The sequence below is a fragment of the Oncorhynchus kisutch genome, linkage group LG20 (assembly GCF_002021735.2).
Source record: "Oncorhynchus kisutch isolate 150728-3 linkage group LG20, Okis_V2, whole genome shotgun sequence".
Lineage (NCBI taxonomy): Eukaryota > Metazoa > Chordata > Actinopteri > Salmoniformes > Salmonidae > Oncorhynchus > Oncorhynchus kisutch.
This window is the reverse complement of record NC_034193.2, coordinates 38,050,107-38,065,518: the sequence shown is the minus strand read 5'-3', so window position 1 is coordinate 38,065,518 and position 15,412 is coordinate 38,050,107. Positions and strand designations below refer to the sequence as shown.

The following is a 15,412-nucleotide window of genomic DNA, read 5'->3' as shown; positions in this document are numbered from 1 at the left end:
CTAAACTGAAACATGCTTAACACCCCAGCCATCCTAAAATCTAAACTTGATGCCCTCAATCTCACACAAATTATCAATGAACCTACCAGGTACCTCCCCAAAGCCTTAAACACGGGCACCCTCATAGATATCATCCTAACCAACTTGCCCTCTAAATACACCTCTGCTGTCTTCAACCAAGATCTCAGCGATCACTGCCTCATTGCCTGCATCCGTAATGGGTTAGCGGTCAAACGACCTCCACTCATCACTGTAAAACGCTCCCTGAAACACTTCTGCGAGCAGGCCTTTCTAATCGACCTGGCCGGGGTATCCTGGAAGGATATTGATCTCATCCCGTCAGTAGAGGATGCCTGGATATTTTTTTTAAATGCCTTCCTAACCATCTTAAATAAACATGCCCCATTCAAGAAATTTAGAACCAGGAACAGATATAGCCCTTGGTTCTCCCCAGACCTGACTGCCCTTAACCAACACAAAAACATCCTATGGCGTTCTGCATTAGCATCGAACAGCCCCCGTGATATGCAGCTGTTCAGGGAAGCTAGAAACCATTATACACAGGCAGTTAGAAAAGCCAAGGCTAGCTTTTTCAAGCAGAAATTTGCTTCCTGCAACACTAACTCAAAAAAGTTCTGGGACACTGTAAAGTCCATGGAGAATAAGAACACCTCCTCCCAGCTGCCCACTGCACTGAAGATAGGAAACACTGTCACCACTGATAAATCCACCATAATTGAGAATTTCAATAAGCATTTTTCTACGGCTGGCCATGCTTTCCACCTGGCTACTCCTACCCCGGACAACTGCACTGCACCCCCAACAGCAACTCGCCCAAGCCTTCCCCATTTCTCCTTCTCCCAAATCCATTCAGCTGATGTTCTGAAAGAGCTGCAAAATCTGGACCCCTACAAATCAGCCGGGCTAGACAATCTGGACCCTTTCTTTCTAAAATTATCTGCAGAAATTGTTGCCACCCCTATTACTAGCCTGTTCAACCTCTCTTTCGTGTCGTCTGAGATTCCCAAAGATTGGAAAGCAGCTGCGGTCATCCCCCTCTTCAAAAGGGGGGGATACTCTTGACCCAAACTGCTACAGACCTATATCTATCCTACCGTGCCTTTCTAAGGTCTTCGAAAGCCAAGTCAACAAACAGATTACCGACCATTTCGAATCTCACCATACCTTCTCTGCTATGCAATCTGGTTTCAGAGCTGGTCATGGGTGCACCTCAGCCACGCTCAAGGTCCTAAACGATATCTTAACCGCCATCGATAAGAAACATTACTGTGCAGCCGTATTCATTGATCTGGCCAAGGCTTTCGACTCTGTCAATCACCACATCCTCATCGGCAGACTCGACAGCCTTGGTTTCTCAAATGATTGCCTCGCCTGGTTCACCAACTACTTCTCTGATAGAGTTCAGTGTGTCAAATCGGAGGGTCTGCTGTCCGGACCTCTGGCAGTCTCTATGGGGGTGCCACAGGGTTCAATTCTTGGACCGACTCTCTTCTCTGTATACATCAATGAGGTCGCTCTTGCTGCTGGTGAGTCTCTGATCCACCTCTACGCAGACGACACCATTCTGTATACTTCCGGCCCTTCTTTGGACACTGTGTTAACAACTCTCCAGGCAAGCTTCAATGCCATACAACTCTCCTTCCGTGGCCTCCAATTGCTCTTAAATACAAGTAAAACTAAATGCATGCTCTTCAACCGATCGCTACCTGCACCTACCCGCCTGTCCAACATCACTACTCTGGACGGCTCTGACTTAGAATACGTGGACAACTACAAATACTTAGGTGTCTGGTTAGACTGTAAACTCTCCTTCCAGACCCATATCAAACATCTCCAATCCAAAGTTAAATCTAGAATTGGCTTCCTATTTCGCAACAAAGCATCCTTCACTCATGCTGCCAAACATACCCTTGTAAAACTGACCATCCTACCAATCCTCGACTTTGGCGATGTCATTTACAAAATAGCCTCCAATACCCTACTCAACAAATTGGATGCAGTCTATCACAGTGCAATCCGTTTTGTCACCAAAGCCCCATATACTACCCACCATTGCGACCTGTACGCTCTCGTTGGCTGGCCCTCGCTTCATACTCGTCGCCAAACCCACTGGCTCCATGTCATCTACAAGACCCTGCTAGGCAAAGTCCCCCCTTACCTCAGCTCGCTGGTCACCATAGCATCTCCCACCTGTGGCACACGCTCCAGCAGGTATATCTCTCTAGTCACCCCCAGAACCAATTCTTTCTTTGGCCGCCTCTCCTTCCAGTTCTCTGCTGCCAATGACTGGAACGAACTACAAAAATCTCTGAAACTGGAAACACTTATCTCCCTCCCTAGCTTTAAGCACCAACTGTCAGAGCAGCTCACAGATTACTGCACCTGTACATAGCCCACCTATAATTTAGCCCAAACAACTACCTCTTTCCCAACTGTATTTAATTTTATTTATTTATTTTGCTCCTTTGCACCCCATTATTTTTATTTCTATTTTGCACCTTCTTCCATTGCAAAACTACCATTCCAGTGTTTTACTTGCTATATTGTATTTACTTTGCCACCATGGCCTTTTTGCCTTTACCTCCCTTCCCACCTCATTTGCTCACATTGTATATAGACTTGTTTATACTGTATTATTGACTGTATGTCTGTTTTACTCCATGTGTAACTCTGTGTCGTTGTATCTGTCGAACTGCTTTGCTTTATCTTGGCCAGGTCGCAATTGTAAATGAGAACTTGTTCTCAACTTGCCTACCTGGTTAAATAAAGGAAAAAAAAAAAAAAAAGGATGGATCAACATTGTAGTTACTCCACAACACTAACCTAAATAACAGAGTGAAGAGGGAAGACTGTACAGAATAGAAATATTCAAAAACATGCATCCTGTTTGCAGTAAGGCACTAAAGTAATACTTCACACAATGTTGCAAAGAAATTAACATGGTTCTGAATATAAAGCATTATGTTTTGGGCAAATCCAACATTTTTTTTTAAATAAAAAGAGTAGGAATATAGCTAAGCACAGGCAAAATCCTAGAGGAAACCTTGGTTCAGTCTGCTTTCCAACAGACAAATTCACCTTTCACAAGGCCACATATACACTGGAGTTGCTTACCAAGACGACATTGCATGTTCCCGAGTGGCCTAGTTACAGACATAGATTTTTTAAGCAGATTTATGACAAGAATTGAAAATGGATGTCTAGCAATGATCAACCACCAACTTCACAGAGCTTGAAGACTTTTTTGAATAATGGGCAAATATTGTACAATCCAGGTCTGCAAAGCTCTTCGAGACTTACCCAGAAAAACTCACAGCTGTAATCACTGCCTCAGGTGATTCTAACATGTATTGACTCAGTGGGTTGAAAATGATCTAATCAAGATGTGTGTGTATGTACACGTATATACACACACACACAGCAAAAAAAATTCAAAGACAATTCGTAAAAATCCATAGTAATTGGTTTAAATGCTGTTTCACATGCTTGTTGAATGAACCATGAACATGCACCTGTGGAACGGTCGTTAACACATCTGCTGTGTCAGATAAACATTTAAAAAAATAAGCTTTATCTGAGAACGGCGCTCAGAGCCCAAACCAGCCAAAAATACAGTGGGGCAAAAAAGTATTTAGTCAGACACCAATTGTGCAAGTTCTCCCACTTAAAAAGATGAGGCCTGTAAATTCATCATAGGTACACTTCAACTATGACAGACAAAATGAGAAAAAAAAATCCAGAAAATGACATTGTAGGATTTTTATTGAATTTATTTGCAAATTATGGTGGAAAATAAGTATTTGGTCACCTACAAACAAGCAAGATTTCTGGCTCTCACAGACCTGTAACTTCTTCTTTAAGAGGCTCCTCTGTCCTCCACTCGTTACCTGTATTAATGGCACCTGTTTGAACTTGTTATCAGTATAAAAGACACCTGTACACAAACTCAAACAGTCACACTCCAAACTCCACTATGGCCAAGACCAAAGAGCTGTCAAAGGACACCAGAAACAAAATTGTAGACCTGCACCAGGCTGGGAAGACTGAATATCTGCAATAGGTAAGCAGCTTGGTTTGAAGAAATCAACTGTGGGAGCAATTCTTAGGAAATGGAAGACATACAAGACCACTGATAATCTCCCTCGATCTGGGGATCTACGCAAGATCTCACCCCGTGGGGTCAAAATGATCACAAGAACAGTGAGCAAAAATTGCAGAACCACACGGGGGGACCTAGTGAATGACCTGCAGAGAGCTGGGACCAAAGTAACAAAGCCTACCATCAGTAACACACACTCAAATCCTGCAGTGCCAGACGTGTCCCCCTGCTTAAGCCAGTACATGTCCAGGCCCGTCTAAAGTTTGCTAGAGAGCATTTGGATGATCCAGAAGAAGATTGGGAGAATGTCATATGGTCAGATGAAACCAAAATATAACTTTTTGGTAAAAACTCAACTTGTCGTGTTTGGAGGACAAAGAATGCTGAGTTGCATTCAAAGAACACCATACCTACTGTGAAGCATGGGGGTGGAAACATCATGCTTTGGGGCTGTTTTTCTGCAAAGGGACCAGGACGACTAATCCGTGTAAAGGAAAGAATGAATGGGGCCATGTATCGTGAGATTTTGAGTGAAAGCCTCCTTCCATCAGCAAGGGCATTGAAGATGAAACGTTGCTGGGTCTTTCAGCATGACAGTAATCCCAAACACACCACCCGGGCAACGAAGGAGTGGCTTCGTAAGAAGCATTTCAAGGTCCTGGAGTGACCTATCCAGTCTCCAGATCTCAACCCCATAGAAAATCTTTGGAGGGAGTTGAAAGTCCGTGTTGCCCAGCAACAGCCCCAAAACATCACTGCTCTAGAGGAGATCTGCATGGAGGAATGGGCCAAAATACCAGCAACAGTGTGTGAAAACCTTGTGAAGACTTACAGAAAACGTTTGACCTCTGTCATTGCCAAAAAAAGGGTATATAACAAAGTATTGAGATAACAAAAGTTATTGACCAAATACTTATTTTCCACCATAATTTGCAAATAAATTCATTAAAAATCCTACAATGTGATTTTCTGGATTTATTTTCTAATTTTGTCTGTCATAGTTGAAGTGTACCTATGATGAAAATTACAGGCCTCTCTCATCTTTTTAAGTGGGAGAACTTGCACAATTGGTGGCTGACTAAATACTTTTCCCCCCACTGTATGTAGGCTACGTGTGCCTTGTTTTAAATGTATGTAGTTCTGTCCTTGAGCTGTTCTTGTCTGTTAATGTTCTGTATTATGCCATGTTAAATGTTTTGTGTGGACTTCAGGAAGAGTAGCTGCTGCTTTTGCAACAACTAATGGGGATCCTAATAAACTACCAAATACCAATACATAGCTCATGAAATCCCATGGCAAAACAGAGCGGGGCTGTTCGAGATTCTCTGGGGACAAATGCATGTACAGTATTTGTATGTATGGCTGATCATATAGGAAGAGCATCAGAATGACAGCCTTGGGGCAACTGAAGAGCAAAATAATCCTAACATTTCCACACCCTAATTGTAGGCTAACCAATACCCAAATGGAGATTAAGTGAAAATAAAAATGTCATTAATTTATCAAGACCGGTCCCCATACATGTGTCAGAGCAGCACAAAACGGTGCTGAAATAGTTGACCACACGGGCGTAGGCTATTGCTTCAAATCCTATTATAACAATTGGATGACTTTGGGAGTTTCAGTAAGCAACAATTTGTTGCCTTCATTAGCCTACTTTATTTCAATATTTAGGTAATGGTAACCATTCAGATCACAACCATGCCGTTGTTATACACAGAGAGACCAATAGAGAAGCCGAGGTCATAGAGCCCCTATTCGTCAGAATTTCAGAATTTATCAGCAATGAAAATAAATGAGTAAAAAGAAAAAAGAAAGCTTTCAACACACATCTTATTATTCAATATGAACTTCACATTCTGCAGGCCCAGGCATGTATCAAAGCTTGCGAGACATTCAAATGACATTATCAAGAGATATGCTGGACCCTATGTCAGAGAGGTGTTTTTGGGACCACATCGTGTCTATTGTCCTGCTAATAGCCCTTATGAAAAACATTATTATTATTACATTATTAAAGATCATTTTGTTTTCAAATAACCGAAAGTGAGCAGCTGCAATCTGAATAAAGGGGAAAAGGCCATTCTTAAACATGGGGTGAGACATTCTTACTAATTTGCTAGAGAACCCGTTCGGATTCAAGTATAACTTCTGTATGACTGACGCCTATAGTGAGAGGTCTAATGCTTTAATATGTAAGAATGTCAGCCCTCTGAATTCATATTCCCATGTGCATCTTGATATTGGAGGCGGGAAGACCCGGTTCACCAGCAACCCCCAATCTCCTTCAGACGCGGCCATGCCTAACGAGGAAAGGGGGTACGCCATGCGGCCATTCCTAACGGGAAAAGGGGGATTGGAACCGATCGGGCGCAACCCAGGCGACATGGAGATGCGGGCAACTGAGCTCGGGCGAAGCCAGCCAGCCAGCCATAGTAATTCGTTATGGTTCCATCCAGATGTGGTGAGAAAACAATGCATTTGGTGGACTCACTGATGGTTGAAGATGATGAGCGATCGGCAAAGGCAATCAACATCACTCTAATCACAGTCAGAAGACAGTTGAATAAAGTTGAGTGTACTTATGGAAAGGCTCTGCAAGACATATTTTTTATATATATATTTATTTCCCCCCCCCAGAACATTAACCATGTGTGTTCCCTTGTTCTGTAGTTGACCCAATAATTCTTCTGACAAACGAAGAACTTTGGTTACTGCAGGCCCAGATCAAAGCTGGTGAGAGAGGTGTTTTTGGGACCACGTTGTGTCTATTGTCCTGCTAATAGCCAAAAGCCTCCAGGACCGACAGAAGTTCCTTACTTTTTCCCCCTTCCACTTGCCTCTACCATTTATTCCCATAGTAATTTGTTATGGTTTGCATTGAAAATGAGGGCATAAACTGGGTCAAGATGCCAGCAGAGTAAGTAGACCTTCATGAAGTAAAATAAAAGGTTAAATAAAATAAAAATATTTAAAAAAGACCTACAACACTTTTAACAGGACATTACTCAACACTAGTGAGACTCATGTCGCCTACGGTAGGCCTACAGTATATCTACAAATATTTTGTAGGTCTCCTGATTTAAACGCGATCGAACTTGTTGCAACTAAAATGTAGTTGAAATAAACAACTGCATGTTTGCCTGGCATGGATTGTGAAACGCCCTCGCCCTCTTCAACTCCGCCTGACTCTCTGCCAATAATTACATTTAGAGGATTGGATTCTAAATTAATATATAAGGGGCATTTTTCGTTAGATACTCTCACGGACCAGATTTCCCCTAAGGGGCTTTATCTAATTATAATGCAGGGTTAATAATAGTCGCTTTGTAAATAAGAATTATTTTATGAAAGGAAAATTACATACGCAAGAGACGGTGGTATATATTTTTATCCATCCCAATTTTCTTTAACCAATTTTGGCCTTTAATCCAGGGCCGACAGACAAGTTCATTACTTTTTTCAATTTTTTATTTTTACTGAAATTGCATCTAACTTTCTAAGGCTTGTTTAAAAATGAGGATATTTTGGATATGATTTCATTTCATTTCAAAAATGAGCATTTGTAATCTGAATAAAGGGAAAAAGGCCATTCTTGAACATGGGGTGAGGCATTCTTACTAATTTGTAAATAAATCCAGTTTGTTATTTTGGAATTGCTTATTTCTGTTTTTAGATGGAGAGAACCCAAAAGACTACCGTGCCTATTTTTTTTGAAAATCGTCAATCCACGTGAAGTGAAATTCCCCCATTGTATTTACCCAAGTTCTCTCTTAACTCCAGGACCACCAACAGTTTTTGTTGCCTGATGCAGGACCACCAACAGTTTTTGTTGCCTGATGCAGGACTCTAGTGCCAGAGGAGAGACTGACTGAAAACTCCTCCATTAACTGCCACAGTTTAGACTATCGACAGATCAGCGTTCTAACTCCCCCTTGTGATAGTGCGGTACAATGACAGAATACCAGCATCTACCACAAACAGTCGCAGCATAAACTCGTAACTTTTAAAGGAAGAACCACTGTATTTTGTGTAGATCCTTGACAACAAATGACAAATCCCTTTAAATCCAACTTGTAACAAAACATTTTGGGGGAAAAAGGTCAAGGGGTGTGAATACTTTCTGAAGGCACTGTACATCACTGAATACACCCTGCTGTTTCCTAAAAGTGGTTCACAGCCTGACAAATTTACTGGGCGCTGAAGACATAGGCTACATGCTGATGACCTTACAGGTCACTTCATTATGATTGGTCTAGCCACCACGGTCATGTTCAGTAGGCACAAAACAGCAATGTACTACTTGAAAGCAGAGTCCAAGGTTAACTTTTTCTTTGTAAATGCATTAGGGTCATGTAGGGCCTAGGTTAAATGCTTGTATGTGCGTATGTACGTATTCAGCGAGTAATAGGCTACATTTGGTCATTTAATATTGTATTAAAAAACTAATATAATTTAACAATATAGACAATGCATTATTTTTGCTAGTATGTTCACTACTTTCCCTAAAATAAATAAGCTGAGTGAGTAGATTGTTGAGCGCTTCTTTTCCCTCTGGACAGCTCGTGTGCCATGTGAAGGCATCAACTCATGCTCAAGAAGTTGTGATTGGCGAGGAGCGTGGTTGAATGAACGGCCAATAATTTTGCTCAAATACAAATAGCATAATTTTTCAGTGTGTAGTCCTTCAATGGTTTTCAATAGCAGACTGCGACACAGAAGGTAAACTGGAAAGACAAAATGTGCTGAGAAGATATTGGCCCAACATGTTTTTACTGGCAAGCGGGCAATCAATGTCAGATCCTGCTAAAAGTGTCCAGTAAGAAATGTACATTTTCGCTTTCCATTTCAAATTGCTTTGACCTACTGAACATGACCCAGACATTTGGGATTATGGGTTACCTTGAGCAGCGGGTGGATCTTATCCACGGGCAAGGCCAAAGGATTCCTCCTCTTCCTCTTTTCAATGGCCGCCTGGGCATCAGCGATAGCCCATTTATCGATAGGGTGAGGGAAACTCTTCTGCACTCGCTCCTGAGGGGAGGAAAGGAGGGAAGGAGTGAGGGAGATCGAGAACCCTTTAATAGTGCAATACTTTTGACCAGAGTCCTATGGGCCCTTTCTAAATGTAGTGGAATACATAGGGAATAGGGTGCCATTTGGGCTGCAGAGGGCCTTACTTATCTGTTATTTACTTTAATGACGTATTTCCTGGTACTCTATTGACGCTGCATCCATAGGCAAAGCAAACATTACCCCCAGTGAACGTCTGTTCACTGGGGGGGTAAACATGCCTCCTCCTCCTTCAAACTGCCCTATGACACTTTACACCATTGTTTTATTGTTGCAGACATTTCACAAGGAACTTTTCCCTTAATAAGGGACATCTAACAGGTTATGTCAATGGGAGGGCGGGCACATGACATGTACACGTCAAGTCACACTTCCGCTAGAGGCACTACCAGGATGTCCTTCCCTTGACGTGGGTGTTGGGCTAAAGAGTTACTGTAACCCTTTAAAAAAAGGGTGAGAACTACAAAATACATCCACAGTTAAAGGAGGACATCTTCATAAGCACTACATAACAATTAACATGTGCTTATGTCAACAACTTCAAGTTGGCATAGGCTTTGAGGCCTAGGCATTTACAAAATGTTTGTTGTATATTAGGAGGGAATCAAACATTTCTGTTGTGCCTACAAAGGTGTTAAGGAACTCCTTATGAATGTGTTATGTAGTTCTTATGTAGGGTACATACATAGTAAACAAACAATACAAATTTCCCGTAATCTGTTGGATTCAATGGGTCACAAATTACAATATACACAAGCACAAATGAGTGTGGTCAATCATCAACCCTGGCAGGTCAATGGTTAAAAGGGGGCACAGGTCAAGGGTTAAAGTTCATACAGACTGGGTCACAGGGAGAGGTCAACAGAAAGTCAGAGCACAGAACTAAGGGAGGAGTAAACATGGTAAAAAGAGACCACATATCGATGGTTTGGCTTTACCATGCCCCATGGCTAGGGCCATGGACCCTAAAAAGCACCTGTGGATTTCACGTGATCCGTCTGCTCGCAAAAATGAGTCAAGGTGGACAAAACAAAAACAAGAGGTGAAAACATGTTGGTCCGCTAAAACATGGACTGAACAAAGAAAGTCTTCAGATGTTTTCTGCATTAACTCATGTCTGTTATCATTGCAAAAAATCAACACAATAGTAGTAGCCATTAGTGTGATGATGCGCAAGAAAACATTCTGTTCAATGACATAAAACCAAACAAGAACTAAAAAGGTAATCATATTCAAAATATGAGACTGTGTTCTGTTCAAATGATTGTCAAAGCAATAGGAGTCAAAATACATGTCTGCAAATAGCTTCACTTTTCCACCTTTCACTTTGGGTAAATGGATTGTATTCATAAGAATACAAATGGACAAAAACTGAGTTATATCTCCGTGCAAAACAAACCGTCTAAAGAACACCATGATCTGAGCGCAAAAGAAATTAAACTTCAAACATTTATAATTTCCCCTTTTTGGTTGGGGACATAAATCAACATCCTCTTTTACTGAAACCGTGACTTAACCAGCTGTCAATAAAAAGTGTGTCTGCTACCGAATAAAATTAAGCTGAATGCTATGAGACGCTGTGAGCGACATTAAAGTGGCAATCAGCAGTTGAAACAATAACAAAGCGGACTCCTTGCCCCCGGTTTGGTAAAAAGCTGAGGGATGGGGGGGGCTAGAGAAATGTAAAAAAAAGTATAGTTTTAACCATGTTTTGAGGCTATATAGTGCTTGTTTACAAACATTGGAGTAAAAAGCTTATATTTTGGGTTCTGATAGGGTATGACAGTTGAGGTAAGCTCATGAGGCATTTATAAGTTATTCTTCAAAAATGTATGTATACTGAACAAAAATATAAAAACGCAACATTCGACAATTTCAAAGATTTTACTGAGTCACAGTTAATAAAAGGAAATCAGCCAATTGAAATAAGTGAATTAGCCCCTAATCTATAGAGTTCACATGACTGATATGCATGTTGGTCAAAGATGCCTTAAAAAAAAAAGGTAGGGGCATGGATCAGAAAACCAGTTAGTATCTGATGTGACCACCATTTGTGTCATGCAGCGCGACATCTCCTTCGCATAGAGTTTATTAGGCTGCTGATTGTGGCCTGTGGAATGATGTCCCGCTCCTCTGCAATGGATGTGCGAAGTTGCCGGATATTGGCAGGAACTGGAACACACTGTCGTACACGTTGATCCAGAGCATCCCAAACATGCTCGATGGGTGACATGGCTTGTATTCAGGCCATGGAAGAACTGGGACATGTTCATCTTCCAGAAATTGTGTTCAGATCCTTACAACAAGGTGCTGTGGATTATCATATTGAAAGCACTCCACACGGCCCTTTCCCACCTGGACAAAAGGAACACCTATGTGAGAATGCTGTTAATTGACTACAACTCCCGTGTTCAATACCACAGTGCACACAAAGCTCATCACTAAACTAAACTAAGGACCCTGGGACAAAACACCGACTGCAACTGGATCCTCGATGGGCCGCCCCCAGGTGGTAAGGGTAGGCAACAACACATCTGCCACGCTGATCCTCAACACAGGGCCCCTCAAGGGCTACCTTTACCACTTTAGTCCCCTACCCTTACCACATTTGTCCCCTCCTGCACTCCCTGTTCACCCACAACTGCGTGGCCAAGCACAATCAGTAAGTTTGCTGACGACACAAAAATTCTACAATTGCGCCATCGAGAGGATCCTGACCGGTCGCTCTGCTACTGCACAGCAAGTGGTACCGACGCGCCAAGTCTAGGTCCAAAAGGCTCCTTAACAGCTTCTACCCCCAAGGCATAAGACTGCTGAACAACTAATCAAATTCAAATGGCCATGCGGACTATTCACTTTACCCCTACCTACATGTACAAATGACCTCGACTAACCTGTAGCCCTGCACATTGACTTGGTACCGTAACCCCCTGTATATAGCCTTGTTATTGTGTCACTTTTTTTCTTAACTCTATTTCTTGAACTGCATTGTTGATTATGGGCTTGTAAGAATTTCACAATAAATTGTATTCAGCGCATGTGAAAAATTGAATTTGATTTAACAATGGGCCTCAGGATCTCATCACAGTATCTGTGCATTCAATTTGCTACAGATAAAACGCAATTGGGTTCATTGTCTGTAGCTTATGCCTGCCCATACCATGACCCCACCCCCACCATGGGGCACTAGGTTCACAACGTTGACATTAGTAAACCACTTGCCTACACAATGCCACAGAGGCTGTCTGCCATCTGCCTGGTACAGTTGAAACTGGTATTCATCCATGAAGAGCACACTTCTCTGGCATGCCAGCGGCCTTTGAAGGTGAGCATTTGCCCACTAAAGTTAGTTACGACACCAAACTGCAGTCAGGTCAAGACCCTGGTGAAGATGGTCGACCACGCAGATGAGCATCCCTGAGATGGTTTCTGACAGTTTGTGCAGAAATACTCTGGGTTGTGCAAACCCAAAGTTTCATCAGCTGTGCGGGTGGCTGGTCTCAGACCATCCCGGAGGTGAAGATGCCAGATGTGTAGGTCCTGGGTTGGAGTGGTTACATGTGGTCTATGGTTCTGAGGCCGGTTGGACGTACTGCCAAATACTCTAAAACGACATCGGGAGCGGCTTATGGTAGAGAAATTAACATTAAATTCTCTGGCAACAGCTCTGGTGGATATTCCTGCAGTTAGAATGCCAATTGTACACTCCCTCAAAACATCTATGGAATTGTATTGTGTGACAAAATTGCACATTTTAGAGTGGCCTTTTATTGTCCCCAGCACAAGGTGAACCTGTGTAATAATCATGCCGTTTAGCTTCTTGATATGCCTCACCTGTCAGGTGGATGGATTATCTTGACAAAGGAGAAATGCTCACTAACAGGGATGTAAAACAAATTTGTGCACAGAATGAGAGAAATATGCTTTTTGTGTGTATGGAAGATGTCTGGGATCTTTTATTTCAGCTCATGAAACATGCGACTAACACTTTACATGTTGCGTTTATATTTTTGTTCAGTGCAGCAACTGCTGATTGCCCCTTTACGTAGAAGTAGCACCTAACCACTGGTCAAGGGTCAGTTTATTTCCTAGACCATAGTTTAAAGTGAGAGGATCAGGGGAACGGTCATCTGATCCTAGACCTGTGATTTAGAGGCAACTTCTACCCCGCCACATCTGTTGTTGATGCCTTGAGGGATTCTGAAAGGGAAGGTCTGCTCACTCTTTTTCTGCTCCCAAACGGGATCTTTTAATACAGCTTAGACAACACAATCACAACGATTCAACTTAATTGTGATTGAAATGTTGTGATTTTATCACCTGGGCCTAAGCTTTAGTAAAATATCACATTTGAAGGCAAAACAACACGTACACATTCCCTATTTCTCTTTGTATTGGACCTTTTTGTCCAAAGCCCCCTTTATTGCTTTGGAAGTGTACAAAACCCCCTCTGTTTATACTCTGTAAAAAAGGGGTCAACAAGGTTTTAGGTCTGTTGCGCTATTGACGGAGATCTTCACCTCCACGTCCTGCACGCTGCGTGGCTGTGCCTGGCAGAGCATGCTGAGCAGCAGCAAGATCAGCTCCTCGATGTACTGCAGCGCATCCTCCTGGGACGACAGCTTGGGATGCACCTGACTCAGCACCTTCACAGAGACAGAGATGTGCATTAGTTCAGTATGAGTCAAAAAAAAAAAAAAAAAGGTTGGATCGGTAGAATGTGGTAAACATGTATGAGTTCAGTATAGGTTGAGTTGATTATCATATATATATTTTTTATAAACTGTTAAAAAGCTTGGGGTGCATCTGGCTCAGCACCTTTACACAGCAACTAAGAGAGATGAGGCAAGGCTACTAGTTCAGTATAGATTGCCGCTGGGCCCAAACTGGTTGACTCAATGGTGTTTCCATGGAATAGAATCAACGTGGAAAACTGACTGAATTTGCAAAAAGTCATCAACATATAGGAATTGAGACATTTTGTAATTTTGAACCTAAATCCAATGACACAGTTCAAATGTTTGTTGATTACACGTTAGTTGACAACTCAATAAAATGTCACTCTAAACTAGACGTTGAAGTGACGTCTATTTAAAAAAAAAAAAAGTTAAAAACCTTGAGTAGCAACTGGAAAGACATTTTCTAGTGTAGTATAGTTTGAGTGTTTTCACACCTTTTCAGTCAATGTGTGTGAACTCAGTGCAGTTCGCTTATTTTTTTTGTACAGTATGAACACTCCAAAAGAACTCAGACCCCTTAAAAGAGCCCCAAAAGCAAACCAAATTGAGAGAGGTGGTCCGAATTCGGTTTGCTTGAATTTCCACACCACACACTAGACTACTGCAACAGTGTTTCCCCTGCCATAAACCCTCACATTGGTGCCACAAGAGAGAGAAGATGAGCTAACACTTTACTTGACACCCAGCGTCATAACACGTTATTACACAGTCATAACCATGTCATGGCGTAACAGCTGACATAACACATTGTTATTTTATGGCTGTTATGACACCTACATAGGAGTGGAAAGGAAACTTCAGAGAAAAAACTTATTTGGATAAAATTGGGTTTTGACACATAAGTAGGTGTTATAAAAAGCCATAAAATAACGCAATATATGTCACAACAGGTGTAAATATATGGGTCATGACAGTGTTATGACCATATTATGTTATATTATGACAAGTTATGTCAGCTGTTATGAGATATGACATGGTTTTGACCGTGTCATAACGTCTTATGGCACAGGGAGTAAAGTCAAGTGTTACAGATGATGTGCAGTTTCACATAAAAAAAACTAAGTGCATGTTTGGAAACTGATTAGCGATTGTTAAAGAAGCACAGAAATGCCAAAATGTGGAGGTTTTGTTGAGATTCAATCAAATAAAATGTTATTGGTAACATACACATGGTTAACAGATGATAATGCGAGTGTAGCGAAATGCTTGTGCTTCTAGTTCCAACAGTGCAGTAATATCTAACAATACCCCAACAACTACCGAATACACACAAATCTAAAAAGGGATGAATGAGAATATGTACAAAAAAATATATGGATGAGCGATGGCCGAGCGGCATAGGCAAGGTGCAATAGATGGTATAAAATACAGTATATACATATGATAAGTAATGTAAGATATTTAAATATGATTAAATTGGCATTATTTAAAAGTGGCATTGTGTAAAGTGACTCGTGATCCATTTATTAATGTGGCCAGT

General features: G+C 41.7%; 1 protein-coding gene across 4 annotated transcripts in view; it reads right to left on the bottom strand.

The window, feature by feature from the left end:
* Positions 1-15,412, bottom strand: part of LOC109875516 (son of sevenless homolog 1-like) — an 81,443-nt gene that overhangs the window by 51,777 nt on the left and 14,254 nt on the right. For all 4 annotated transcript variants that reach the window (XM_031799068.1, XM_031799069.1, XM_031799070.1 and 1 more), the window contains exons 2-3: positions 13,714-13,839; positions 9,023-9,154 (exon numbers count right to left, since the gene is read on the bottom strand). In XM_031799068.1, the coding sequence (XP_031654928.1) occupies positions 9,023-9,154; positions 13,714-13,839 (258 nt within the window). The remainder of the gene's footprint in view (positions 1-9,022; positions 9,155-13,713; positions 13,840-15,412) is intronic.